Source organism: Oncorhynchus gorbuscha, linkage group LG13 (assembly GCF_021184085.1).
Source record: "Oncorhynchus gorbuscha isolate QuinsamMale2020 ecotype Even-year linkage group LG13, OgorEven_v1.0, whole genome shotgun sequence".
NCBI classification, from domain to species: Eukaryota; Metazoa; Chordata; class Actinopteri; order Salmoniformes; family Salmonidae; genus Oncorhynchus; species Oncorhynchus gorbuscha.
This window is the reverse complement of record NC_060185.1, coordinates 80,342,803-80,368,471: the sequence shown is the minus strand read 5'-3', so window position 1 is coordinate 80,368,471 and position 25,669 is coordinate 80,342,803. Positions and strand designations below refer to the sequence as shown.

Here is a 25,669-nt window from a genome sequence, read left to right as displayed (position 1 = left end):
TGGAGGGTTGTGCGGCCCCCCCAAAGAAATGCCACCCCACACCATGACTGACCCACCGCCAAACCGGTCATGCTAGAGGATGTTGCAGGCGACAGAACGTTCACCGCGGCGTCTCCAGACTCTGTCACGTCTGTCACATGTGCTCAGCGTGAACCTGCTTTAATCTGTGAAGAGCACAGGACGCCAGTGGCGAATTTGCCAAACGTCCTACACGGTGTTGGGCTTGTAAGCACAACCACCCCATGCTGACGTCGGGCCCTCAAACCACCCTCATGGAGTCTGTTTCTGACCGTTTGAGCACACATGCACATTTGTGACCTGCTGGAGGTCATTTTGCAGGGCTCTGGCAGTGCTCCTCCTGCTCTTCCTTGCACAAAGGCGGAGGTAGCGGTCCTGCTGCTGGGTTGTTGCCCTCCTACGGTCTCCTTATGTACTGGCCTGTCTCCTGGTAGCGCCTCCATGCTCTGGACACTACGCTGACAGACACCGCAAACCTTCTTGCCACAGCTCGCATTGATGTGCCATCCTGGATGAGCTGCACTACCTGAGCCACTTGTGTGGGTTGTAGACTCCGTCTCATGCTACCACTAGAGTGAAAGCACCGCCAGCATTCAAAAGTGACCAAAACATCAGCCAGGAAGCATAGGAACTGAGAAGTGGTCTGTGGTCACCACCTGCAGAACCACTCCTTCATTGGTGTTGTCTTGCTAATTGCCTATAATTTCCACCTCTTGTCTATTCCATTTGCACAACAGCCTGTGGAATTTATTGTCAATCAGTGTTGCTTCCTAAGTGGACAGTTTGATTTCACAGAAGTGTGATTGACTTGGAGTTACATTGTGTTGATTAAGTGTTCCCTTTATTTCTTTGAGCAGTGTAGTATTTATAGGACTATTTCTCTCTATACCATTTGTATTTCATATACCTTTGACTATTGGATATAGGCACTGTAGTATTTCCAGTGTAACAGTATAGCTTCTGTCCCCCTCCTCGCCCCTACCTGGGCTCGAACCAGGAACATATCGACAACAGCCACACTCGAAGCATCGTTACCCATCCCTCCACAAAACCCATCGCTCCTTGCAGTGCAAGGGGAATAACTACTCCAAATCTAAAAGCGAGTGACGTTTGAAACCGTATTAGCGCACACCCAGCTAACTAGCTAGCCATTTCACATTGGTTACACCAGCCATTAGGCTGATAGGCTTGAAGTCATAAACAGCGCTGTGCTTGCGAAGAGCTGCTGGCAAAACACACGAAAGTGCTGTTTGAATGAATGATTACGGGCCTGCTGCTGCTCAGTCAGACTGCTCTATCAAATCACACTTAATTATAACATAATTACACACAGAACTACGAGCCTTTGGTCATTAAAAAAAACATTTATTTCAGTGAAATACGGAACCGTTCGGTGTTTTATCGAACTTGTGGCATCCCTAAGTCTAAATAATATTCTTGTTACATTGCACAACCTTCAATGTATGTCATAATTACGTACAATTCTTGCAGATTAGTTCGCAATGAGCCAGGCAGCCCAAACTGTTGCATATACCCTGACTCTCTCTGCGTGCAAGGAATGCAAGAGAAATGACACAATTTCACCTGGTTAATATTGCCTGCTAAACTGGATTAGTAGTTATAACTAGTGATTATGATTGATTGTTTTTTATAAGATAAGTTTAATGCTAGCTAGCAATTTACCTTGGCTTCTACTGCATTCGCGTAACAGGTAGGCTACTCGTGGAGTGCAATGGTTAGAGCGTTGGGCTAGTTAACTGTGCGGTTGCAAGATTGGAATCCCTGCGCTGACAAGGTGAAAATCTGTTGTTCTGCCCCTGAACAAGGCAGTTAACCCACAGTTCCTAGCAGTCAATGAAAATAAGAATGTGTTCTTAACGGACTTGCCTAGTTAAATAAAAGTTATTAAAAAAATATATATATATATATATTTTTTTAAATAATTGGAAATTGGCGCCCAAAAATTCAGATTTCCGATTGTTATGAACTTGAAATCGGCCCTAATTAATCGGCCATTCCGATTAATCGGTCGACCTCTAGTCATGACCCTTTGCGAGACAGTGGCCCTGTGGGTGTAAATTGACCCTTTCGGGTAAACTGAGACACTTTTAAGCTGAACATTTGTGTCAGTTTCTAAACTGACTCATGTTCTGTCTTCTTCCTGGCATTTGTGCCCTTTTTGTTTGACTGGTCATTGAGACTTCACTGACTTTATTGTCCCCATGTGGAAATGTTGTTGCAGTATCATGTACATGTTTAAAGTGGTCTTTAAATACAGTAGAAAACAAACTGACAGTACAAAATACACAAGTTGCATACCAATAAAGAGACTAGCCTGCTGGCCTTACTGGGTGGATAGGAACATTAGACAAGCTATTTAGGAGGGATAACACACCTGGCACAAATGATTGTCTAGTTGTGTTTTTCTTGCCGGTGGGCCTTATACCTGCGCCCATAGGAGAGTTGTTCAGTCTGGGTACAGGGGGTGGCTTGGCTCAAATCGTCTCAATGAAAGATTTGTAAAACAGAGTCAGGATAGCACAGTCAACATTAATATCCCAGCTTTCTGAGAAAGTAGACTCTGACTCTTTTTGTAGATCAGGTCTGTCAGCCTTTGTCATGGAAACCCAGATATGAGAGTGTAATGACAGCATCGGGGATGCAGGGGACAGAGAACATCATTAGTCTTTTATACCAGACAGAGAACATCGTTGGTCCTTTATTATACCAGACAGAGAACATAGTTAGTCCTTTATTATACCAGACAGAGATAACATCGTTAGTCCTGTATTATACCAGACAGAGATAACATCGTTAGTCCTTTATTATACCAGACAGAGAACATAGTTAGTCCTTTATTATACCAGACAGAGAACATCGTTAGTCCTGTATTATACCAGACAGAGATAACATCGTTAGTCCTGTATTATACCAGACAGAGATAACATCGTTAGTCATTTATTATACCAGACAGAGATGACATCGTTGGTCCTTTATTATACCAGACAGAGATAACATCGTTGGTCCTTTATTATACCAGACAGAGAGAACATCATTAGTCCTGTATTATACCAGACAGAGAGAACATCATTAGTCCTTTGTTATACCAGACCCTCAGCTACCTCGGACCAATCAGTCTGCTGCTCAAGTGATTAGACAGGGCGCGAGCGTGCGCGTGTACACACACACACAGCATCAGTGTTAGCAGATCACAGTGACCTTTCAGGTGTGAGAAGTGTTGTTCTCATCATCACCAACTGTTTGTTTTGGCATCATGAGGCAGGAGAGCAGTTCAGTGCCACAGCCAGTCAACACACTTTACAGTCTGTCAGAGGGACAGGTAAAAGAAATGAGAGCCAGAAAGTCCATTTAGAGTTGTGAAATGGTTTAGATGGGAGGAATAGGCTGGGGTTGAATGTGTGATGCGTTCTTGTTTACTTGGGGTATTTTACTGTAGGGATCTTGGCAGAAAACCAGACTGCTTTCCCTGGGGTTGTGTCTGAATTGATGTGTGTGTCTGTAATATTAGGCCATCGATTTTTTTTTTTTTTTTTAAGTTTTGAATGACCGACTGCTTTAGAAATGGCCTTTTGCTTAGTACCAAAGCTAGTAATCTTTTCGTGAGCTTTATTCCCCTAAATTGACCGTGACAAAGAAACATAAACTAGCCCTGCTCTTTTACTGAAGTTTTATTGTATAGATTCTATCTGAGGAGTGTGTTGTGGTAGTACTGTTGTTCATTCTGAGAGTTTGTAGTGTCGGCCAGGGAAGAGAAGCAGCATCATCAGGAGGCCCTCTCTTACAAGAGGTCAGAGGAAGTTCAGCCAAGAGGGGAATGAATTCTAATAACCTCTGAATAGAATGTAAAAGACTGTCTCACTGGACAGATGGCCTCTCATCCCTCCACTCTGAATAGAATGTTAAAGACTGTCTCACTGGACAGATGGCCTCTCATCCCTCCACTCTGAATAGAATGTTAAAGACTGTCTCACTGGACAGATGGCCTCTCATCCCTCCACTCTGAATAGAATGTTAAAGACTGTCTCACTGGACAGATGGCCTCTCATCCCTCCACTCTGAATAGAATGTTAAAGACTGTCTCACTGGACAGATGGCCTCTCATCCCTCCACTCTGAATAGAATGTTAAAGACTGTCTCACTGGACAGATGGCCTCTCATCCCTCCACTCTGAATAGAATGTTAAAGACTGTCTCACTGGACAGTTGACCTCTCATCCCTCGAAGCACAAATATGAATTTTTCTGCTCTGCTTTTGCCAGACATGAATAAAAACACATTATTTTTGTTGTTGTAACATCTTACAGGGAGGATTATATAAGCTATTAAAGAGGAAATGTAAGGGAATGATACTAAGCAGCCAAAGGGGATTTTAGTCTATCTGATTGTACTGTATTCTGACTGACTCTCTCTCTCTCTTTGCAGAAGGGATTCGTAACATGTCCATGGACTCCAACCCCATGCCGATGCCCATGTCAGACCCCAACGCCTGGGCCACCGCCATGAACAACCTTGGCATGGCTCCAATGAACATGACAGGACAGCCCCTTATGTCAGGTATGGGTCATTTAATCCTAATCGTACCTCTACTGGAGTTATAATCGTACCTCTACTGGAGTTATAATCGTACCTCTACTGTAGTTATAACCCTAGCTCTACTGTAGTTTTAACCCTAGCTCTACTGTAGTTTTAACCCTAGCTCTGCTGTAGTTTTAACCCTAGCTCTGCTGTAGTTTTAACCCTAGCTCTGCTGTAGTTTTAACCCTAGCTCTACTGTAGTTTTAACCCTAGCTCTGCTGTAGTTTTAACCCTAGCTCTGCTGTAGTTTTAACCCTAGCTCTGCTGTAGTTTTAACCCTAGCTCTACTGTAGTTTTAACCCTAGCTCTGCTGTAGTTTTAACCCTAGCTCTACTGTAGTTTTAACCCTAGCTCTACTGTAGTTTTAACCCTAGCCCTACTGTAGTTTTAACCCTACCTCTGCTGTAGCTATAACCCTACCTCTGCTGTAGCTATAACCCTACCTCTGCTGTAGCTATAACCCTACCTCTGCTGTAGCTATAACCCTACCTCTGCTGTAGCTATAACCCTACCTCTGCTGTAGCTATAACCCTACCTCTGCTGTAGCTATAACCCTACCTCTGCTGTAGCTATAACCCTACCTCTGCTGTAGCTATAACCCTACCTCTGCTGTAGCTATAACCCTACCTCTGCTGTAGTTTTAACCCTAGCTCTGCTGTAGTTTTAACCCTAGCTCTGCTGTAGTTTTAACCCTAGCTCTGCTGTAGTTTTAACCCTAGCTCTGCTGTAGTTTTAACCCTAGCTCTGCTGTAGTTTTAACCCTACCTCTGCTGTAGCTATAACCCTACCTCTGCTGTAGCTATAACCCTACCTCTGCTGTAGCTATAACCCTAGCTCTGCTGTAGCTATAACCCTAGCTCTGCTGTAGCTATAACCCTACCTCTGCTGTAGCTATAACCCTACCTCTGCTGTAGTTATAACCCTACCTCTGCTGTAGTTATAAACCCTACCTCTGCTGTAGCTATAACCCTTCCTCTGCTGCAGTTATATCCTTAACCATAGGGGGAGTGTGTGTGGCTACATTAGAGACAAGGGGGAGTGTCTGTCCCTGTGGCTGCGGTAGATACTCGGGGGAGTGTCTGGAGTGTTTGTGGCTACAGTAGGGACTAGGGGGAGTGTCTGGAGTGTCTGTATGGCTGCAGTAGAGACTAGGGGGAGTGTCTGTGTGGCTGCAGTAGAGACTAGGGGGAGTGTCTGTGTGGCTGCAGTAGAGACTAGGGGAAGTGTCTGGAGTGTCTGTATGGCTGCAGTAGAGACTAGGGGGAGTGTCTGTGTGGCTGCAGTAGAGACTAGGGGAAGTGTCTGGAGTGTCTGTATGGCTGCAGTAGAGACTAGGTGGAGTGTGTGGGCCTACATTAGACTCGGGGGGGGGGGTGTTTGTGTGGCTTCATTAGAGACTAGGGGGACTGTCTGTGTGGTTGCAGTAGAGACTAGGTGGAAGTAGAGACTAGGTGGAGTATCTGGAGTGTGTGTGTGTGGCTGCAGTAGAGTCTAGGGGAGTTACTGTGTGGCTGCATGAGAGACTAAGGGGAGTGTCTGTCCCTGTGGCTACATTAGAGACTAGGGGGAGTGTCTGTGTGGCTGCAGTAGAGACTTGGTAGTGTCTATGGCTACAGTGGAGACTAGGTGGAGTGTTTGTCTGTGTGGTTGCAGTAGAGACTAGGGGGACTGTCTGTGTGGTTGCAGTAGAGACTAGGGGGACTGTCTGTGTGGCTGCAGTAGAGGCTAGGGTGAGTGTCTGTGTGGCTGCAGTAGAGGCTAGGGTGAGTGTCTGTGTGGCTGCAGTAGAGACTAGGGGGAGTGTGTGTGGCTACATTAGAGACTATGGGGTGTGTGTGTGGCTACATTAGAGACTATGGGGTTTGTGTGTGGCTACATTAGAGATCAGGGGAGTGTGTGTGGCTACATTAGAGACTAGGGGGAGTGTGTGTGGCTACATTAGAGACTATGGGGTGTGTGTGTGGCTACATTAGAGACTAGGGGGAGTGTGTGTGGCTACATTAGAGACTAGGGGGAGTGTGTGTGGCTACATTAGAGACTAGGGGGAGTGTGTGTGGCTACATTAGAGACTAGGGGGAGTGTGTGTGGCTACATTAGAGACTAGGGGAGTGTGTGTGGCTACATTAGAGACTAGGGGAGTGTGTGTGGCTACATTAGAGACTAGGGGAGTGTGTGTGGCTACATTAGAGACTAGGGGGAGTGTGTGTGGCTACATTAGAGACTAGGGGGAGTGTGTGTGGCTACATTAGAGACTAGGGGGAGTGTGTGTGGCTACATTAGAGACTAGGGGAGTGTGTGTGGCTACATTAGAGACTAGGGGGAGTGTGTGTGGCTACATTAGAGACTATGGGGTGTGTGTGGCTACATTAGAGACTAGGGGGAGTGTGTGTGGCTACATTAGAGACTATGGGGTTTGTGTGTGGCTACATTGGAGACTAGGGGGAGTGTGTGTGGCTACATTAGAGACTATGGGGAGTGTGTGTGGCTACATTAGAGACTAGGGGAGTGTGTGTGGCTACATTAGAGACTAGGGGGAGTGTGTGTGGCTACATTAGAGACTAGGGGAGTGTGTGTGGCTACATTAGAGACTAGGGGGAGTGTGTGTGGCTACATTAGAGACTAGGGGGAGTGTGTGTGGCTACATTAGAGACTAGGGGGAGTGTGTGTGGCTACATTAGAGACTAGGGGGAGTGTGTGTGGCTACATTAGAGACTAGGGGGAGTGTGTGTGGCTACATTAGAGACTAGGAGGAGTGTGTGTGGCTACATTAGAGACTAGGGGGAGTGTGTGTGGCTACATTAGAGACTAGGGGGGGGTGTGTGTGGCTACATTAGAGACTAGGGGGAGTGTGTGTGGCTACATTAGAGACTAGGGGAGTGTGTGTGGCTACATTAGAGACTAGGGGGAGTGTGTGTGGCTACATTAGAGACCAGGAGGAGTGTCTGGTGGGTTTGTCTGTGTGGCTGCAGTAGAGACTAGGGGGAGTGTGTGTGGCTACATTAGAGACTAGGGGGAGTGTGTGTGGCTACATTAGAGACTAGGGGGAGTGTGTGTGGCTACATTAGAGACTAGGGGGAGTGTGTGTGGCTACATTAGAGACTAGGGGGAGTGTGTGTGGCTACATTAGAGACTAGGGGGAGTGTGTGTGGCTACATTAGAGACTAGGAGGAGTGTCTGGTGGGTTTGTCTGTGTGGCTGCAGTAGAGACTAGGGGGAGTGTGTGTGGCTGCAGTAGAGACTAGGGGGAGTGTCTGTGTGGCTACATTAGAGACTAGGGGGAGTGTGTGTGGCTACTTTAGAGACAAGGGGGAGTGTATGGCGTGTTTGTCTGTGTGTCTGCAATATCCAGTGGGGGTTTCTAACTAGCTGCAGACTTGTTGCTGGATGCTGTGGCTCTTCTCAAATTTGCCTAAGTCGGCCATTTCTTTCTCTATTAAAATGAACATGCTGCGCTGAGTCAGCCAGATGGACTTATGACTCTATTTTCAGTCTGAGGACTTGAGATCCACACAGCTCAGTTTCAAACAGGTGGCAGGAGCTTTCGGAGTATCACCCTCTTACAAAATTCATGCTTGTTCATACAATGTTCTCTATTGAATTATTCATGTTAAGTTCAAACGAATACAAGATCAAAATTGCTGACATCATTCAAACCAATGAGGTTTTGGAACTTTAAAGCCAGTTATCTCAGAATCATATTTTTGCAGATAAAAGCTTATAGTCCAATGCCCTCAATGTCATCATGTGTCACCAGAGGAAGAGGCCATTGCTAGAGGTTTTACTTTGCCCAAAATCTGTCCATGAAAATAAGCCCATGAAGCGAGGAGTGTTTGTATGGAGGTCAATGATGGTGTTGATTTTGGTCAATATAAAATGTCATGGCTAATTTGCTGTATGAGGCTTATTTGATCGAATGCACTGATGGAAGTGGCATTTCGAACAAACAAAAAAAAACATTTTTTAATTCAAGGTTGTGCCTGCTTTCATATAGGTTGAGGATTCAACATTGATATAACCTATTTTAGCATGGACATTGCCATTGGGGGCTTCCACACCTTTTAAAATCATCTGGGTGTGGATTTCTGAGTTGGGAGTAATCTGCCAATAAAGAAGAAGAAAATTCACTACTTTAAAATGGAGATGGCCTCAATGGCGCTGCTCATGCTGTCACAGATGCTATAATGGCACAGATACAAAAATGAGTCCTCTATCTCTATGGCCTGTTGTTGACACTTATCTGCCCTCTCATTGGCTAGAATGATCCCACCTGATCTCAACTCATCCCACAGCCTCCCATCATTGAGGACATGTATTTCCTTTGTTAGAGCGGTCACTCAAATATCTTGTCAATATAATTAACAATCGGGTCACCCATTCAGGTGAAATTACAGTGGCAGAGCCAACAGATATGTCATCATCATGAGTCACTCAGTCAGGTGAAATTACAGTGGCAGAGCCAACAGATATGTCATCATCATGAGTCACTCAGTCAGGTGAAATTACAGTGGCAGAGCCAACAGATATGTTATCATGAGTCACTCAGTCAGGTGAAATTACAGTGGCAGAGCCAACAGATATGTTATCATCATGAGTCACTCAGTCAGGTGAAATTACAGTGGCAGAGCCAACAGATATGTCATCATCATGAGTCACTCAGTCAGGTGAAATTACAGTGGCAGAGCCAACAGATATGTCATCATCATGAGTCACTCAGTCAGGTGAAATTACAGTGGCAGAGCCAACAGATATGTTATCATCATCAGTCACTCAGTCAGGTGAAATTACAGTGGCAGAGCCAACATATATGTTATCATTAGTCACTCAGTCAGCTGAAATTACAGTGGCAGAGCCCACAGATATGTTATCATTAGTCACTCAGTCAGATGTAATTACAGTGGCAGAGCCAACAGATATGTTATCATCATGAGTCACTCAGTCAGATGTAATTACAGTGGCAGAGCCAACAGATATGTTATCATCATGAGTCACTCAGTCAGATGTAATTACAGTGGCAGAGCCAACAGATATGTTATCATTAGTCACTCAGTCAGATGTAATTACAGTGGCAGAGCCAACAGATATGTCATCATCATGAGTCACTCAGTCAGACGTAATTACAGTGGCAGAGCCAACAGATATGTTATCATTAGTCACTCAGTCAGATGTAATTACAGTGGCAGAGCCAACAGATATGTCATCATCATGAGTCACTCAGTCAGACGTAATTACAGTGGCAGAGCCAACAGATATGTTATCATCATGAGTCACTCAGTCAGATGAAATTACAGTTGCAGAGCCAACAGATATGTTATCATTAGTCACTCAGTCAGATGTAATTACAGTGGCAGAGCCAACAGATATGTTATCATAATGAGTCACTCAGTCAGATGAAATTACAGTTGCAGAGCCAACAGATATGTTATCATGAGTCACTCAGTCAATCACCACCTACCTTCCGGAGACACCTGAAACCCCACCTCTTTAAGGAATACCTAGGATAGGATAAGTATTCCCTCTCACCCCCCCTTTAAGATTTAGATGCACTATTGTAAAGTTCCGGAGACACCTGAAACCCCACCTCTTTAAGGAATACCTAGGATAGGATAAGTATTCCCTCTCACCCCCCCTTTAAGATTTAGATGCACTATTGTAAAGTGAAATTACAGTGGCAGAGCCACTGGATGTCATAAGGTGAATGCACCAATTTGTAAGTCGCTCTGGATAAGTGCGTCTGCTAAATGACTTAAATGTAATGTAAATGTATTTACAGTGGCAGAGCCAACAGATATGTTATCATCATGAGTCACTCAGTCAGGTGAAATTACAGTGTCAGAGCCAACAGATATGTCATCATCATGAGTCACTCAGTCAGGTGAAATTACAGTGGCAGAGCCAACAGATATGTCATCATCATGAGTCACTCAGTCAGGTGAAATTACAGTGGCAGAGCCAACAGATATGTTATCATGAGTCACTCAATCAGATGAAATTACAGTGGCAGAGCCAACAGATATGTTATCATGAGTCACTCAGTCAGGTGAAATTACAGTGGCAGAGCCAACAGATATGTTATCATCATGAGTCACTCAGTCAGATGAAATTACAGTGGCAGAGCCAACAGATATGTTATCATGAGTCACTCAGTCAGGTGAAATTACAGTGGCAGAGCCAACAGATATGTTATCATGAGTCACTCAATCAGATGAAATTACAGTGGCAGAGCCAACAGATATGTTATCATGAGTCACTCAGTCAGATGTAATTACAGTGGCAGAGCCAACAGATATGTCATCATCATGAGTCACTCAGTCAGATGAAATTACAGTGGCAGAGCCAACAGATATGTCATCATCATGAGTCACTCAGTCAGGTGAAATTAGTGGCAGAGCCAACAGATATGTCATCATCATGAGTCACTCAGTCAGGTGAAATTACAGTGGCAGAGCCAACAAATATGTTATCATCATGAGTCACTCAGTCAGGTGAAATTACAGTGGCAGAGCCAACAGATATGTTATCATCATGAGTCACTCAGTCAGGTGAAATTACAGTGGCAGAGCCAACAGATATGTTATCATGAGTCACTCAGTCATGTGAAATTACAGTGGCAGAGCCAACAGATATGTTATCATCATGAGTCACTCAGTCAGGTGAAATTACAGTGGCAGAGCCAACAGATATGTTATCATGAGTCACTCAGTCATGTGAAATTACAGTGGCAGAGCCAACAGATATGTTATCATGAGTCACTCAGTCAGATGTAATTACAGTGGCAGAGCCAACAGATATGTTATCATGAGTCACTCAGTCAGATGTAATTACAGTGGCAGAGCCAACAGATATGTTATCATGAGTCACTCAGTCAGGTGAAATTGCAGTGGCAGAGCCAACAAATATGTTATCATGAGTCACTCAGTCAGGTGAAATTACAGTGGCAGAGCCAACAGATGTGTTATCATGAGTCACTCAGTCAGGTGAAATTACAGTGGCAGAGCCAACAGATATGTTATCATGAGTCACTCAGTCAGGTGAAATTACAGTGGCAGAGCCAACAGATATGTTATCATCATGAGTCACTCAGTCAGATGTAATTACAGTGGCAGAGCCAACAGATATGTTATCATGAGTCACTCAGTCAGGTGAAATTACAGTGGCAGAGCCAACAGATGTGTTATCATGAGTCACTCAGTCAGGTGAAATTACAGTGGCAGAGCCAACAGATATGTTATCATGAGTCACTCAGTCAGGTGAAATTACAGTGGCAGAGCCAACAGATATGTTATCATCATGAGTCACTCAGTCAGATGTAATTACAGTGGCAGAGCCAACAGATATGTTATCATGAGTCACTCAGTCAGATGAAATTACAGTGGCAGAGCCAACAGATATGTTATCATGAGTCACTCAGTCAGGTGAAATTACAGTGGCAGAGCCAACAGATATGTTATCATCATGAGTCACTCAGTCAGGTGAAATTACAGTGGCAGAGCCAACAGATATGTTATCATGAGTCACTCAGTCAGGTGAAATTACAGTGGCAGAGCCAACAGATATGTTATCATGAGTCACTCAGTCAGATGAAATTACAGTGGCAGAGCCAACAGATATGTTATCATGAGTCACTCAGTCAGATGTAATTACAGTGGCAGAGCCAACAGATATGTTATCATGAGTCACTCAGTCAGATGTAATTACAGTGGCAGAGCCAACATATATGTTATCATGAGTCACTCAGTCAGGTGAAATTACAGTGGCAGAGCCAACAGATATGTTATCATGAGTCACTCAGTCAGATGAAATTACAGTGGCAGAGCCAACAGATATGTTATCATGAGTCACTCAGTCAGATGAAATTACAGTGGCAGAGCCAACAGATATGTTATCATGAGTCACTCAGTCAGATGAAATTACAGTGGCAGAGCCAACAGATGTGTTATCATGAGTCACTCAGTCAGGTGAAATTACAGTGGCAGAGCCAACAGATATGTTATCATGAGTCACTCAGTCAGGTGAAATTACAGTGGCAGAGCCAACAGATATGTTATCATCATGAGTCACTCAGTCAGATGTAATTACAGTGGCAGAGCCAACAGATATGTTATCATGAGTCACTCAGTCAGGTGAAATTACAGTGGCAGAGCCAACAGATGTGTTATCATGAGTCACTCAGTCAGGTGAAATTACAGTGGCAGAGCCAACAGATATGTTATCATCATGAGTCACTCAGTCAGATGTAATTACAGTGGCAGAGCCAACAGATATGTTATCATGAGTCACTCAGTCAGATGAAATTACAGTGGCAGAGCCAACAGATATGTTATCATGAGTCACTCAGTCAGGTGAAATTACAGTGGCAGAGCCAACAGATATGTTATCATCATGAGTCACTCAGTCAGGTGAAATTACAGTGGCAGAGCCAACAGATATGTTATCATGAGTCACTCAGTCAGGTGAAATTACAGTGGCAGAGCCAACAGATATGTTATCATGAGTCACTCAGTCAGATGAAATTACAGTGGCAGAGCCAACAGATATGTTATCATGAGTCACTCAGTCAGATGTAATTACAGTGGCAGAGCCAACAGATATGTTATCATGAGTCACTCAGTCAGATGTAATTACAGTGGCAGAGCCAACATATATGTTATCATGAGTCACTCAGTCAGGTGAAATTACAGTGGCAGAGCCAACAGATATGTTATCATGAGTCACTCAGTCAGATGAAATTACAGTGGCAGAGCCAACAGATATGTTATCATGAGTCACTCAGTCAGATGAAATTACAGTGGCAGAGCCAACAGATATGTTATCATGAGTCACTCAGTCAGATGAAATTACAGTGGCAGAGCCAACAGATGTGTTATCATGAGTCACTCAGTCAGGTGAAATTACAGTGGCAGAGCCAACAGATATGTTATCATGAGTCACTCAGTCAGGTGAAATTACAGTGGCAGAGCCAACAGATATGTTATCATCATGAGTCACTCAGTCAGATGTAATTACAGTGGCAGAGCCAACAGATATGTTATCATGAGTCACTCAGTCAGGTGAAATTACAGTGGCAGAGCCAACAGATGTGTTATCATGAGTCACTCAGTCAGGTGAAATTACAGTGGCAGAGCCAACAGATATGTTATCATGAGTCACTCAGTCAGGTGAAATTACAGTGGCAGAGCCAACAGATATGTTATCATCATGAGTCACTCAGTCAGATGTAATTACAGTGGCAGAGCCAACAGATATGTTATCATGAGTCACTCAGTCAGATGAAATTACAGTGGCAGAGCCAACAGATATGTTATCATGAGTCACTCAGTCAGGTGAAATTACAGTGGCAGAGCCAACAGATATGTTATCATCATGAGTCACTCAGTCAGATGTAATTACAGTGGCAGAGCCAACAGATATGTTATCATGAGTCACTCAGTCAGATGTAATTACAGTGGCAGAGCCAACAGATATGTTATCATGAGTCACTCAGTCAGATGAAATTACAGTGGCAGAGCCAACAGATATGTTATCATGAGTCACTCAGTCAGATGAAATTACAGTGGCAGAGCCAACAGATATGTTATCATGAGTCACTCAGTCAGGTGAAATTACAGTGGCAGAGCCAACAGATATGTTATCATGAGTCACTCAGTCAGGTGAAATTACAGTGGCAGAGCCAACAGATGTGTTATCATGAGTCACTCAGTCAGGTGAAATTACAGTGGCAGAGCCAACAGATATGTTATCATGAGTCACTCAGTCAGGTGAAATTACAGTGGCAGAGCCAACAAATATGTTATCATGAGTCACTCAGTCAGGTGAAATTACAGTGGCAGAGCCAACAGATGTGTTATCATGAGTCACTCAGTCAGGTGAAATTACAGTGGCAGAGCCAACAGATATGTTATGAGTCACTCAGTCAGGTGAAATTACAGTGGCAGAGCCAACAGATATGTTATCATGAGTCACTCAGTCAGATGAAATTACAGTGGCAGAGCCAACAGATATGTTATCATGAGTCACTCAGTCAGATGAAATTACAGTGGCAGAGCCAACAGATATGTTATCATCATGAGTCACTCAGTCAGATGTAATTACAGTGGCAGAGCCAACAGATATGTTATCATCATGAGTCACTCAGTCAGATGTAATTACAGTGGCAGAGCCAACAGATATGTTATCATCATGAGTCACTCAGTCAGATGAAATTACAGTGGCAGAGCCAACAGATATGTTATCATGAGTCACCCATTCAGGTGAACCATACAGACGTGTCATTAACGCGTCCTTGGGAGACAGGAGTGAGAGAAAGCAGAGCTCCTTCTAGAATGATAATGTTCCATCGATGTTTGTTTAATGGTTTGGAACTGAGAGTTTGAGATGAATGAAACGCAATAAGGCGCTCCGCTTCTGGTGTTTATTATTTGTTCAATATCAATAGAAGCCCTGCAGGGCATTTATCACTTTAACATTACGTTTTGACTTCATCATTTCACTCCTCTGGCTGTGAGGATTTATGCAGTCATGTGTCGTTCCTCTCTTCGTATGAAAATGTCTTGTTTCCCTTTTTCTAAACCACCACCTTCAGCTTCTTTAAAAGCACATTCATATCAACAGAGCTCCAGAATTCTAGGCCTCACAGTAATCCACTAGGACTCCATATTTCAAATAAAGTGGGCTTGGAGGATGCTATTCTACCTACTGGCTTTTTCCTGTTCAATTTCATTTGTACAATTTACTGAGCTGCTGCCAGACTTAGCAGACTCTCTTTGCTACACTGCTGTGCTGTGCAAGAGAAAATTATGCACTTTGTTGAGCGAGTTATAATTGTAGACCTGTGTTAGTGTGATGGACAGGAATACTAGTGTATTTGTGTGTTCTGTCACTAAGCACCTTGAACCATGGGACAGCATAAGGAAGCTGCCGTTAGTGCTCGTACCTTCATTTGAGGACTCTCTCCAGATTTTAAATACCGCAGCTGCATTGGTTTTACACTGACAGATGCACACACCATCATTGCCAGTGGTTAGGCTGCAGTCGGGTTGTCTGTGTCGTAGTGGGAGGGCCTGTGTGGGACAGCTGTAGTCCTCACGAATCACCTGGAGAAATACACTGCTCAAAAAAATTAAGGGAACACTAAAATAAACACATCCTAGATCTGAATGAATGAAATATTCTGATTAAATACTTTTTTCTTTACATAGTTGAATGTGCTGACAACAAAATCACACAAAAATTATCAATGGAAATCAAATTTATCAACTCATGGAGGTCTGGATTTGGAGTTACACTCAAAATTAAAGTGAAAAACCACACTACGGGGTGATCCAACATTGATGTAATGTCCCTAACAGCACACGCACACTTAAAGACTTTGTTACGAGATCGGCTTGTACCTTTGAACTAATCCACCTGGATTTTCTACTGATTCTCCATGTGAGGGATTGAACTTCAGCCTCTCTGTTGTTTTTCTTCTGATGGAGCTCTCTGTCTCTCTCGGTCTGTTTGTCTGTCTCGCTCTATCTCTGTCTGTCGGTCTCCGTCTCGCTCTCTCTCGGTCTGTCTGTGTCTCGTTCTGTCTGTCTCGCTCTCTCTCGGTCTGTCGGTCTCCGTCTCGCTCTCTCTCGGTCTGTCGGTCTCCGTCTCGCTCTCTCTCGGTCTGTCGGTCTCCGTCTCGCTCTCTCTCGGTCTGTCGGTCTCCGTCTCGCTCTCTCTCTGTCTGTCGGTCTCCGTCTCGCTCTCTGTCTGTCTGTCGGTCTCTGTCTCGCTCTCTCTCTGTCTGTCGGTCTCTGTCTCGCTCTCTCGTCTGTCGGTCTCTGTCTCGCTCTCTCGTCTGTCGGTCTCTGTCTCGCTCTCTCGTCTGTCGGTCTCTGTCTCGCTCTCTCGTCTGTCGGTCTCTGTCTCGCTCTCTCGTCTGTCGGTCTCTGTCTCGCTCTCTCGTCTGTCGGTCTCTGTCTCGCTCTCTCGTCTGTCGGTCTCTGTCTCGCTCTCTCGTCTGTCGGTCTCTGTCTCGCTCTCTCGTCTGTCTCGGTCTCTGTCTCGCTCTCTCGTCTGTCGGTCTCTGTCTCGCTCTCTCGTCTGTCGGTCTCTGTCTCGCTCTCTCGTCTGTCGGTCTCTGTCTCGCTCTCTCGTCTGTCGGTCTCTGTCTCGCTCTCTCGTCTGTCGGTCTCTGTCTCGCTCTCTCGTCTGTCGGTCTCTGTCTCGCTCTCTCGTCTGTCGGTCTCTGTCTCGCTCTCTCGTCTGTCGGTCTCTGTCTCGCTCTCTCGTCTGTCGGTCTCTGTCTCGCTCTCTCGTCTGTCGGTCTCTGTCTCGCTCTCTCGTCTGTCGGTCTCTGTCTCGCTCTCTCGTCTGTCTCGGTCTCTGTCTCGCTCTCTCGTCTGTCTCGGTCTCTGTCTCGCTCTCTCGTCTGTCTCGGTCTCTGTCTCGCTCTCTCGTCTGTCGGTCTCTGTCTCGCTCTCTCGTCTGTCGGTCTCTGTCTCGCTCTCTCGTCTGTCGGTCTCTGTCTCGCTCTCTCGTCTGTCGGTCTCTGTCTCGCTCTCTCGTCTGTCGGTCTCTGTCTCGCTCTCTCTCGGTCTGTCGGTCTCTGTCTCGCTCTCTCTCGGTCTGTCGGTCTCTGTCTCGCTCTCTCTCGGTCTGTCGGTCTCTGTCTCGCTCTCTCTCGGTCTGTCGGTCTCTGTCTCGCTCTCTCTCGGTCTGTCGGTCTCTGTCTCGCTCTCTCTCGGTCTGTCGGTCTCTGTCTCGCTCTCTCTCGGTCGGTCGGTCGGTCGGTCTCTGTCTCGCTCTCTCTCGGTCTGTCGGTCTCTGTCTCGCTCTCTCTCGGTCTGTCGGTCTCTGTCTCGCTCTCTCTCGGTCGGTCTGTCTGTCTCGCTCTCTCTCGGTCGGTCGGTCTGTCGGTCTCTGTCTCGCTCTCTCTCGGTCGGTCGGTCTGTCGGTCTCTGTCTCGCTCTCTCTCGGTCTGTCGGTCTCTGTCTCGCTCTCTCTCGGTCTGTCGGTCTCTGTCTCGCTCTCTCTCGGTCGGTCGGTCGGTCGGTCTCTGTCTCGCTCTCTCTCGGTCTGTCGGTCTCTGTCTCGCTCTCTCTCGGTCTGTCGGTCTCTGTCTCGCTCTCTCTCGGTCGGTCTGTCTGTCTCGCTCTCTCTCGGTCGGTCGGTCTGTCGGTCTCTGTCTCGCTCTCTCTCGGTCGGTCGGTCTGTCGGTCTCTGTCTCGCTCTCTCTCGGTCTGTCGGTCTCTGTCTCGCTCTCTCTCGGTCTGTCGGTCTCTGTCTCGCTCTCTCTCGGTCTGTCGGTCTCTGTCTCGCTCTCTCTCGGTCGGTCGGTCGGTCGGTCTCTGTCTCGCTCTCTCTCGGTCTGTCGGTCTGTCGGTCTCTGTCTCGCTCTCTCTCGGTCGGTCTGTCTGTCTCGCTCTCTCTCGGTCTGTCGGTCTGTCGGTCTCTGTCTCGCTCTCTCTCGGTCTGTCGGTCTGTCTCGCTCTCTCTCGGTCGGTCCGTCTGTCTCGCTCTCTCTCGGTCGGTCCGTCTGTCTCGCTCTCTCTCGGTCGGTCCGTCTGTCTCGCTCTCTCTCGGTCGGTCCGTCTGTCTCGCTCTCTCTCGGTCGGTCCGTCTGTCTCGCTCTCTCTCGGTCGGTCCGTCTGTCTCGCTCTCTCTCGGTCGGTCCGTCTGTCTCGCTCTCTCTCGGTCGGTCCGTCTGTCTCGCTCTCTCTCGGTCGGTCCGTCTGTCTCGCTCTCTCTCGGTCGGTCCGTCTGTCTCGCTCTCTCTCGGTCGGTCCGTCTGTCTCGCTCTCTCTCGGTCGGTCTGTCTGTCTCGCTCTCGGTCGGTCCGTCTGTCTCGCTCTCTCTCGGTCGGTCTGTCTGTCTCGCTCTCGGTCGGTCTGTCTGTCTCGCTCTCTCTCGGTCGGTCCGTCTGTCTCGCTCTCTCTCGGTCGGTCCGTCTGTCTCGCTCTCTCTCGGTCGGTCCGTCTGTCTCGCTCTCTCTCGGTCGGTCCGTCTGTCTCGCTCTCTCTCGATCGGTCCGTCTGTCTCGCTCTCTCTCGGTCGGTCCGTCTGTCTCGCTCTCTCTCGGTCGGTCCGTCTGTCTCGGTCGGTCCGTCTGTCTCGCTCGCTCTCGGTCGGTCCGTCTGTCTCGCTCGCTCTCGGTCGGTCCGTCTGTCTCGCTCGCTCTCGGTCGGTCCGTCTGTCTCGGTCGGTCCGTCTGTCTCGCTCGCTCTCGGTCGGTCCGTCTGTCTCGCTCGCTCTCGGTCGGTCCGTCTGTCTCGCTCGCTCTCGGTCGGTCCGTCTGTCTCGCTCGCTCTCGGTCGGTCGGTCGGTCCGTCTGTCTCGCTCGCTCTCGGTCGGTCGGTCCGTCTGTCTCGCTCGCTCTCGGTCGGTCTGTCCGTCTGTCTCGCTCGCTCTCGGTCGGTCGGTCCGTCTGTCTCGCTCGCTCTCGGTCGGTCGGTCCGTCTGTCTCGCTCGCTCTCGGTCGGTCCGTCTGTCTCGCTCGCTCTCGGTCGGTCGGTCCGTCTGTCTCGCTCGCTCTCGGTCGGTCGGTCGGTCCGTCTGTCTCGCTCGCTCTCGGTCGGTCCGTCTGTCTCGCTCGCTCTCGGTCGGTCCGTCTGTCTCGCTCGCTCTCGGTCGGTCCGTCTGTCTCGCTCGCTCTCGGTCGGTCCGTCTGTCTCGCTCGCTCTCGGTCGGTCCGTCTGTCTCGCTCGCTCTCGGTCGGTCCGTCTGTCTCGCTCGCTCTCGGTCGGTCCGTCTGTCTCGCTCGCTCTCGGTCGGTCCGTCTGTCTCGCTCGCTCTCGGTCGGTCCGTCTGTCTCGCTCGCTCTCGGTCGGTCCGTCTGTCTCGCTCGCTCTCGGTCGGTCCGTCTGTCTCGCTCGCTCTCGGTCGGTCCGTCTGTCTCGCTCGCTCTCGGTCCGTCTGTCTCGCTCGCTCTCGGTCGGTCCGTCTGTCTCGCTCGCTCTCGGTCGGTCCGTCTGTCTCGCTCGCTCTCGGTCGGTCCGTCTGTCTCGCTCGCTCTCGGTCGGTCCGTCTGTCTCGCTCGCTCTCGGTCGGTCCGTCTGTCTCGCTCGCTCTCGGTCGGTCCGTCTGTCTCGCTCGCTCTCGGTCGGTCCGTCTGTCTCGCTCGCTCTCGGTCGGTCCGTCTGTCTCGCTCGCTCTCGGTCGGTCCGTCTGTCTCGCTCGCTCTCGGTCGGTCCGTCTGTCTCGGTCGGTCCGTCTGTCTCGCTCGCTCTCGGTCGGTCCGTCTGTCTCGGTCGGTCCGTCTGTCTCGCTCGCTCTCGGTCGGTCGGTCCGTCTGTCTCGCTCTCGGTCGGTCCGTCTGTCTCGCTCGCTCTCGGTCGGTCCGTCTGTCTCGCTCGCTCTCGGTCGGTCCGTCTGTCTCGCTCGCTCTCGGTCGGTCCGTCTGTCTCGCTCTCGGTCGGTCCGTCTGTCTCGCTCGCTCTCGGTCGGTCCGTCTGTCTCGCTCGCTCTCGGTCTGTCTGTCTCGCTCGCTCTCGGTCTGTCTGTCTGTCTCGCTCTCTCTCGGTCTGTCTGTCTCGCTCTCTCTCGGTCTGTCTGTCTCGCTCTCTCTCGGTCTCTCTCTCGGTCTCTGTCTGTCTCGCTCTCTCTCGGTCTCTGTCTGTCTGTCTCTCGGTCTGTCTGTCTCTCGGTCTGTCTGTCTCGGTCTGTCTGTCTGTCTCGGTCTGTCTGTCTGTCTCGGTCTGTCTGTCTGTCTCGGTCTGTCTGTCTGTCTCGGTCTGTCTGTCTGTCTCGGTCTGTCTGTCTGTCTCGGTCTGTCTGTCTGTCTCGGTCTGTCTCGGTCTGTCTGTCTGTCTCGGTCTGTCTGTCTGTCTGTCTGTCTGTCTGTCTGTGTCTGTCTCTCGGTCTGTCTGTCTGTCTCGGTCTGTCTGTCTGTCTCGGTCTGTCTGTCTGTCTCGGTCTGTCTGTCTGTCTCGGTCTGTCTCGGTCTGTCTGTCTGTCTCTGTCTGTCTGTCTGTCTCTGTCTGTCTGTCTGTCTCTGTCTGTCTGTCTGTCTCTGTCTGTCCGTCTGTCTCGCTCTCTCTCGGTCTGTCTGTCTGTCTCGCTCTCTCTCGGTCTGTCTGTCTGTCTCGCTCTCTCTCGGTCTGTCTGTCTGTCTCGCTCTCTCTCGGTCTGTCTGTCTCGCTCTCTCTCGGTCTGTCTGTCTCGCTCTCTCTCGGTCTGTCTGTCTCGCTCTCTCTCGGTCTGTCTGTCTCGCTCTCTCTCGGTCTGTCTGTCTCGCTCTCTCTCGGTCTGTCCGTCTGTCTCGCTCGCTCTCGGTCGGTCCGTCTGTCTCGCTCGCTCTCGGTCGGTCCGTCTGTCTCGCTCGCTCTCGGTCGGTCCGTCTGTCTCGCTCGCTCTCGGTCGGTCCGTCTGTCTCGCTCGCTCTCGGTCGGTCCGTCTGTCTCGCTCGCTCTCGGTCGGTCCGTCTGTCTCGCTCGCTCTCGGTCGGTCCGTCTGTCTCGCTCTCGGTCGGTCCGTCTGTCTCGGTCGGTCCGTCTGTCTCGCTCGCTCTCGGTCGGCCCGTCTGTCTCGCTCGCTCTCGGTCGGCCCGTCTGTCTCGCTCGCTCTCGGACGGCCCGTCTCTCTCTCTCGGCCCGTCTCTCTCTCTCGGCCCGTCTCTCTCTCTCGGCCCGTCTCTCTCTCTCGGCCCGTCTCTCTCTCTCGGCCCGTCTCTCTCTCTCGGCCCGTCTCTCTCTCTCGGCCCGTCTCTCTCTCTCGGCCCGTCTCTCTCTCGGCCCGTCTCTCTCTCTCGGCCCGTCTCTCTCTCTCGGCCCGTCTCTCTCTCTCGGCCCGTCTCTCTCTCTCGGCCCGTCTCTCTCTCTCGGCCCGTCTCTCTCTCTCGGCCCGTCTGTCTCGCTCTCTCTCGGCCCGTCTCTCTCTCTCGGCCCGTCTGTCTCGCTCTCTCTCGGCCCGTCTCTCTCTCTCGGCCCGTCTCTCTCTCTCGGCCCGTCTCTCTCTCTCGGCCCGTCTCTCTCTCTCGGCCCGTCTGTCTCGCTCTCTCTCGGTCCGTCTGTCTCGCTCTCTCTCGGTCCGTCTGTCTCGCTCTCTCTCGGTCTGTCTGTCTGTCTCGCTCTCTCTCGGTCTGTCTGTCTGTCTCGCTCTCTCTCGGTCTGTCTGTCTGTCTCGCTCTCTCTCGGTCTGTCTGTCTGTCTCGCTCTCTCTCGGTCTGTCTGTCTGTCTCGCTCTCTCTCGGTCTGTCTGTCTGTCTGTCTCGCTCTCTCTCGGTCTGTCTGTCTGTCTGTCTCGCTCTCTCTCGGTCTGTCTGTCTGTCTGTCTCGCTCTCTCTCGGTCTGTCTGTCTGTCTGTCTCGCTCTCTCTCGGTCTGTCTGTCTGTCTCGCTCTCTCTCGGTCTGTCTGTCTGTCTCGCTCTCTCTCGGTCTGTCTGTCTGTCTCGCTCTCTCTCGGTCTGTCTGTCTGTCTCGCTCTCTCTCGGTCTCTGTCTGTCTCGCTCTCTCTCGGTCTCTGTCTGTCTCTCTCTCGGTCTCTGTCTGTCTGTCTCTCGGTCTGTCTGTCTCTCGGTCTGTCTGTCTCGGTCTGTCTGTCTGTCTCGGTCTGTCTGTCTGTCTCGGTCTGTCTCGGTCTGTCTGTCTGTCTCGGTCTGTCTCGGTCTGTCTGTCTGTCTGTCTGTCTCTGTCTGTCTGTCTGTCTCTGTCTGTCCGTCTGTCTCGCTCTCTCTCGGTCTGTCTGTCTGTCTCGCTCTCTCTCGGTCTGTCTGTCTCGCTCTCTCTCGGTCTGTCTGTCTCGCTCTCTCTCGGTCTGTCTGTCTCGCTCTCTCTCGGTCTGTCTGTCTCGCTCTCTCTCGGTCTGTCTGTCTCGCTCTCTCTCGGTCTGTCTGTCTCGCTCTCTCTCGGTCTGTCTGTCTCGCTCTCTCTCGGTCTGTCTGTCTGTCTGTCTCGCTCTCTCTCGGTCTGTCTGTCTGTCTGTCTCGCTCTCTCTCGGTCTGTCTGTCTGTCTGTCTCGCTCTCTCTCGGTCTGTCTGTCTGTCTGTCTGTCTCGCTCTCTCTCGGTCTGTCTGTCTGTCTGTCTCGCTCTCTCTCGGTCGCTCTGTCTGTCTGTCTCGCTCTCTCTCGGTCGCTCTGTCTGTCTGTCTCGCTCTCTCTCGGTCGCTCTGTCTGTCCGTCTCGCTCTCTCTCGGTCGCTCTGTCGGTCGCTCGCTCTGTCGCTCTGTCGGTCGCTCGCTCTGTCGCTCGCTCTGTCGCTCTGTCGGTCGCTCGCTCTGTCGCTCTGTCGGTCGCTCGCTCTGTCGCTCGGTCGGTCGCTCGCTCGGTCGGTCGGTCGCTCTGTCGCTCGGTCGGTCTGTCGCTCGCTCGCTCGGTCGGCCGCTCATCTACTCTCAAAGAATTGAAAATTATAGGCAGCAGCTAATGGGGATCCATAATAAATACAAATACATCTCAATGGCCCAGAAGGAAAGAGATTAGCTTTACATTACAGTAGGATTTATCATGACTTTTTATTTAAAAAATTTAAAACTTTATTTAAGATACAGGTCCAGACAAATTAGGACCATATGGAATCTTTTTGGGCTTTCCATCCTCTGTTTCCTCATACTGTTTTCATTCTTTCTCTCTCGCTCGGAGTGGGGACTTCCCCAACAACCATTTATTATCCAAGACATTTGACACATTAATCAGCAGTCCTGATTAGATTTATTGCCTCTGTGGTATGCAACACCACCTGCCTCCAAGTCATTGCATCGCCAGTCTGTCTAGAGCCAAGTAGCTACCGGGAGATGAGGCTCAGTCAACGTAAAGAAATAAAATGCTGTGGAGACGGACAGGGTCTAAAGAGGCACAGACGTATTTTCAACGACTTTTCCACTTTGGTTCAACGTAATTTCATTGAAATGATGTGGAAACGACCTATAGCGACTTCACTATGGGGACATGTAGAGACTTCACTATGGGGACATGGGACTGTAAATACTTCACTATGGGGATATGGGACTGTGGAGACTTCACTATGGGGACATGGAACTGTAGAGACTTCACTATGGGGACATGGAACTGTGGGGACATAGATTGTCTTGTGGATATGGTGCCTCTTCTAGTCCTCACAGGAGAGAACTAGCTGCCTTATAGGGACAAGGTTTCTGTGGAGTCTCCACTCTAAGGAATTGTTGTCGTCCCAACTGCAGAAGCACTGCATAACACTAATGAGACCTAATATTCTCTCTCCACAGTGATAATGTCATTGATTTGTTTGTTTGGATTTTGATTAGAGTTGCGATTGGACAGAGTGCTTTTGACACACTGCAGTGTATGAGGCTAAGGAAGATGTGTGGACAGACCAAACTCGATGGCAAGCCTAACACACACAAATTCCCACAGGAATGCGTTAGTCTGCAACACACACTCCCCTCTGAATTGATTTAGCCTGACACACACCCCTCTGAATACATAAACAGGCTCTAGGGAAGGTTCCCTGGGGATTCATACAGTTATGTATGTTATAACCTCAACAACCACTGCGCGCACACACACACTGTGTATGTAGTCTTACTGTCATCACCTTTTTAACTATTTATGCAATATTCTAATAGAAGTAGCTAGCAAGTGTTTTGGCCTCTTAGGTTTTTACCTGATGAATTATTTAAACTATTGATATTGTACTAGTAGAAGCAGTAGGTTTAAGAAGCTTCTTGTGTTTCTGGCTTGAACATTTATTTGCCTGCATTAATAGTTAAGAAAAAGAAAAGCCAAGTTTATTTTCTTCCACTAGAAGCTTTTGGCCCCTTTGTCTCTCTGTTATTGCTGAGTTAATGTTGAGGAGCTGTAAGTCGTTTCCAAGCTCTGCTCTGCTTTGTGCTGACAGTGCTGGTGGCAGAGTGAGGACTGATAGAGACACAGAGAGAGATCTGTAGCTGCACATTTATAGCCTGGGAGAAGTAGACTAAATTTCTGATAGCGAGGAGTACAGAGAGGGAGATCTTTGGCAGAGGAAAAGAGAGAGGGATATGTCTTTCAGGAGCCTGGAGAGAGATCTATGACTGATCAGTTGAAAGAGAGGTATCTTTGGCAGGGAAGTAGTGCGAGTTCTCTTTTAGAAGTGTGTAGGGGGATCATTTTTATTTGAAAACTAGTGCCTGACCAATATATGTCCGGTATTATTGGCCAACATTGGCCTTTTACCAATATATCGATATTGGATGATAATTCTGTCGATGACCGATATTCAGTAAATATGATGACAAAAGTGGGTCTCGTGATTATCTGAACACTTGTGGCCATGCTCATGATGTCGTTATCGTCGTAATGTAAAAAACATTTTTTTTTATGTTTCTTTGGCAATTAATGAGATCTCGGTGTGCAAACATGTAACTTTCCCTGTTAAACAGTATATGGGCAGCACCACCCTCCCTGAAGTGGACTGTGTATTCTTAGGGTTTTCTTATCAGTGTGTTCTCTCACAGGTGCTTGTAAGAGAGGACAGAGGACAGACGGGTAGGATTCCAGTTGAGGTGGTTTAATAATGCTGATTCACAGGAACGGCACAGTGTATGGGTTAAGGCACTTTTAAGCTATGGCTTGTCAAATGTTTTAACCAAGAGAGTGTGGTTCTGAAAAAGGGGAAATGAAATGCAATACTAAATGGCAGGTTTAATCTTAATACAACCTCAAATTACGTAGGCTATGAACAATAATATGGCTACAATAGATAGACAATACAGCCGAATAACATGGCTGCTATTTCATTAATGAAAGATCAGAGGGGTTGAGCACCATCCTCACACAACTGCATCAGCACCATCCTCACACAACTGCATGAACTTGTATACTGAACAAAAATATCAACGTAACGGTCCTCCCGAGTGGCACAGCGGTCTAAGGCACTGCAGTGCTTGAGGTGTCACTACAGACCTGTGTGACCAGGAGTCCCATAGTGGCACACAATTGCCAAAGCATTGTCCGGGTTAGGGGAGGGTTTTGCCTGGGGGGCTCATCGTTCTCTAGCGACTCCTTGTGGCAGGCCGGGCACCTGCAGGCTGACTTCTGTCATCAGTTGAGCGGTGTTTCCGACCAACACATTGGTGCGGTTGGCTTCCAGGTTAAGCAGGCGGTTGTTATGAAGCGTGGTTTGGAGGGTCATGTTTC

At 48.6% G+C, this 25,669-nt stretch overlaps 1 protein-coding gene across 3 annotated transcripts in view; it reads left to right on the top strand.

Moving 5' to 3' along the window:
- The window catches only part of LOC123993582 (ecto-NOX disulfide-thiol exchanger 2-like), a 345,502-nt gene that overhangs the window by 247,892 nt on the left and 71,941 nt on the right, over positions 1-25,669 (top strand). For all 3 annotated transcript variants that reach the window (XM_046295899.1, XM_046295898.1, XM_046295900.1), the window contains one exon: positions 4,461-4,592. In XM_046295899.1, the coding sequence (XP_046151855.1) occupies positions 4,461-4,592 (132 nt within the window). The remainder of the gene's footprint in view (positions 1-4,460; positions 4,593-25,669) is intronic.